The sequence below is a fragment of the Carlito syrichta genome, unplaced genomic scaffold (assembly GCF_000164805.1).
Source record: "Carlito syrichta isolate Samal-C Ts95f unplaced genomic scaffold, Tarsius_syrichta-2.0.1 Scaffold314091, whole genome shotgun sequence".
Lineage (NCBI taxonomy): Eukaryota > Metazoa > Chordata > Mammalia > Primates > Tarsiidae > Carlito > Carlito syrichta.
This window is the reverse complement of record NW_007258187.1, coordinates 278942-280018: the sequence shown is the minus strand read 5'-3', so window position 1 is coordinate 280018 and position 1077 is coordinate 278942. Positions and strand designations below refer to the sequence as shown.

At 70.2% G+C, this 1077-nt stretch overlaps 1 protein-coding gene across 1 annotated transcript in view; it reads right to left on the bottom strand.

The window, feature by feature from the left end:
* ETV2 (ETS variant 2) overlaps window positions 1-1077 on the bottom strand; it is a 2344-nt gene that overhangs the window by 220 nt on the left and 1047 nt on the right. The window contains 2 exon segments of the mRNA XM_008070996.2: window positions 254-387; window positions 878-1077. The exon segment at window positions 878-1077 is cut by the window's right edge and continues 19 nt beyond it. Coding sequence (XP_008069187.1) covers window positions 254-387; window positions 878-1077 — 334 coding nt within the window.

Here is a 1077-nt window from a genome sequence, read left to right as displayed (position 1 = left end):
TCAGGGAAGGAAGAGGCGGGTCCGGGCGCGGGGGGGCGGGGCCGGGCGCGGGGGGCGGGGCGGGGCGGGGGTGGCGCTGACGAGCGCCGGGTGCCGCGGAGCCCGACGGAGATGTGGTTGGCGGAGGCGGGGGTGGGGGCGGGCCGCACGGCCAGGGAGGAGAAGGGTTGGGCGGGGCCTGGGGGCGGGGCCGGGCGGGGCCAAGGACCCGGCGACGGCGAAAGGCGGGACTGGTTGAACCAAGAGCCTTGGCGGGACCGGGTGGCTGCCCCACCTCTTTGGGATCGCACAGCTGGAACTCGCGACTGTTGCCTGTCCAGCGGATGCAGCTGCTCCGCGCTCCGTCGTGGAGCAGCTCCAGGAGGAACTGCCACAGCTGTATGGGACCTGATGCGGGGAGGCAAGTGAACACCCAGTCTTCCCGGCCCCGGAGCGCGCCGCTTCAAGGACCTAGGAGTCCAGACTGCCTCACCTCCACTGTCCAAGGGTCCACATCCTCCCAACTCCAGACCCAGCGGTCCGGACACTTTCCTCCTGGGGGACCCACGGGTTCGGATCCCTCCATGTAGGGGACCCAAGAGTCAGCCTCGGGGACCCAGGCACCCCGGGCTCCCGCCTCGGAGACCCAGGCGTCTGGCCCTCGTCTCTTTTCTGTCACATAATCCAGGAGCCCACTCGTCTCCTTGGTCCCTAGAAGACTCCCCGAGTCTCAGATCTCTCCTCCTGGAGGTCCCCGGAGGCGGGCCAGCGGTCCCTCCTCCCTCCAGCACCTAAGTCCCTAAGCCCCACCCGTTCGCGGACGGTCTCCCGGGTCCCGCCCCCTAAGGTGCCTGGGGTCCCGCCTCACGGCCCTCCGCCGTCTTCGCGGACCTCTCACCTCGGTGGTTAGTTTTGGGGCAACGAGGCACAGTGGCACGGTCCGCCTGCGGGCTCGGTTCGGAGGAGGTAGTGGGAGCCGAACTCTGGTGACCCCTCGCAGAAGAGGCGCGACCCGTATGCAGCCCCGGGTTCCAGAAGGTGGTACAGTCCGAGCCCGCAGGCCCGCCCCACGAAACGGCAGGGTCCGCGCGCGGTTCG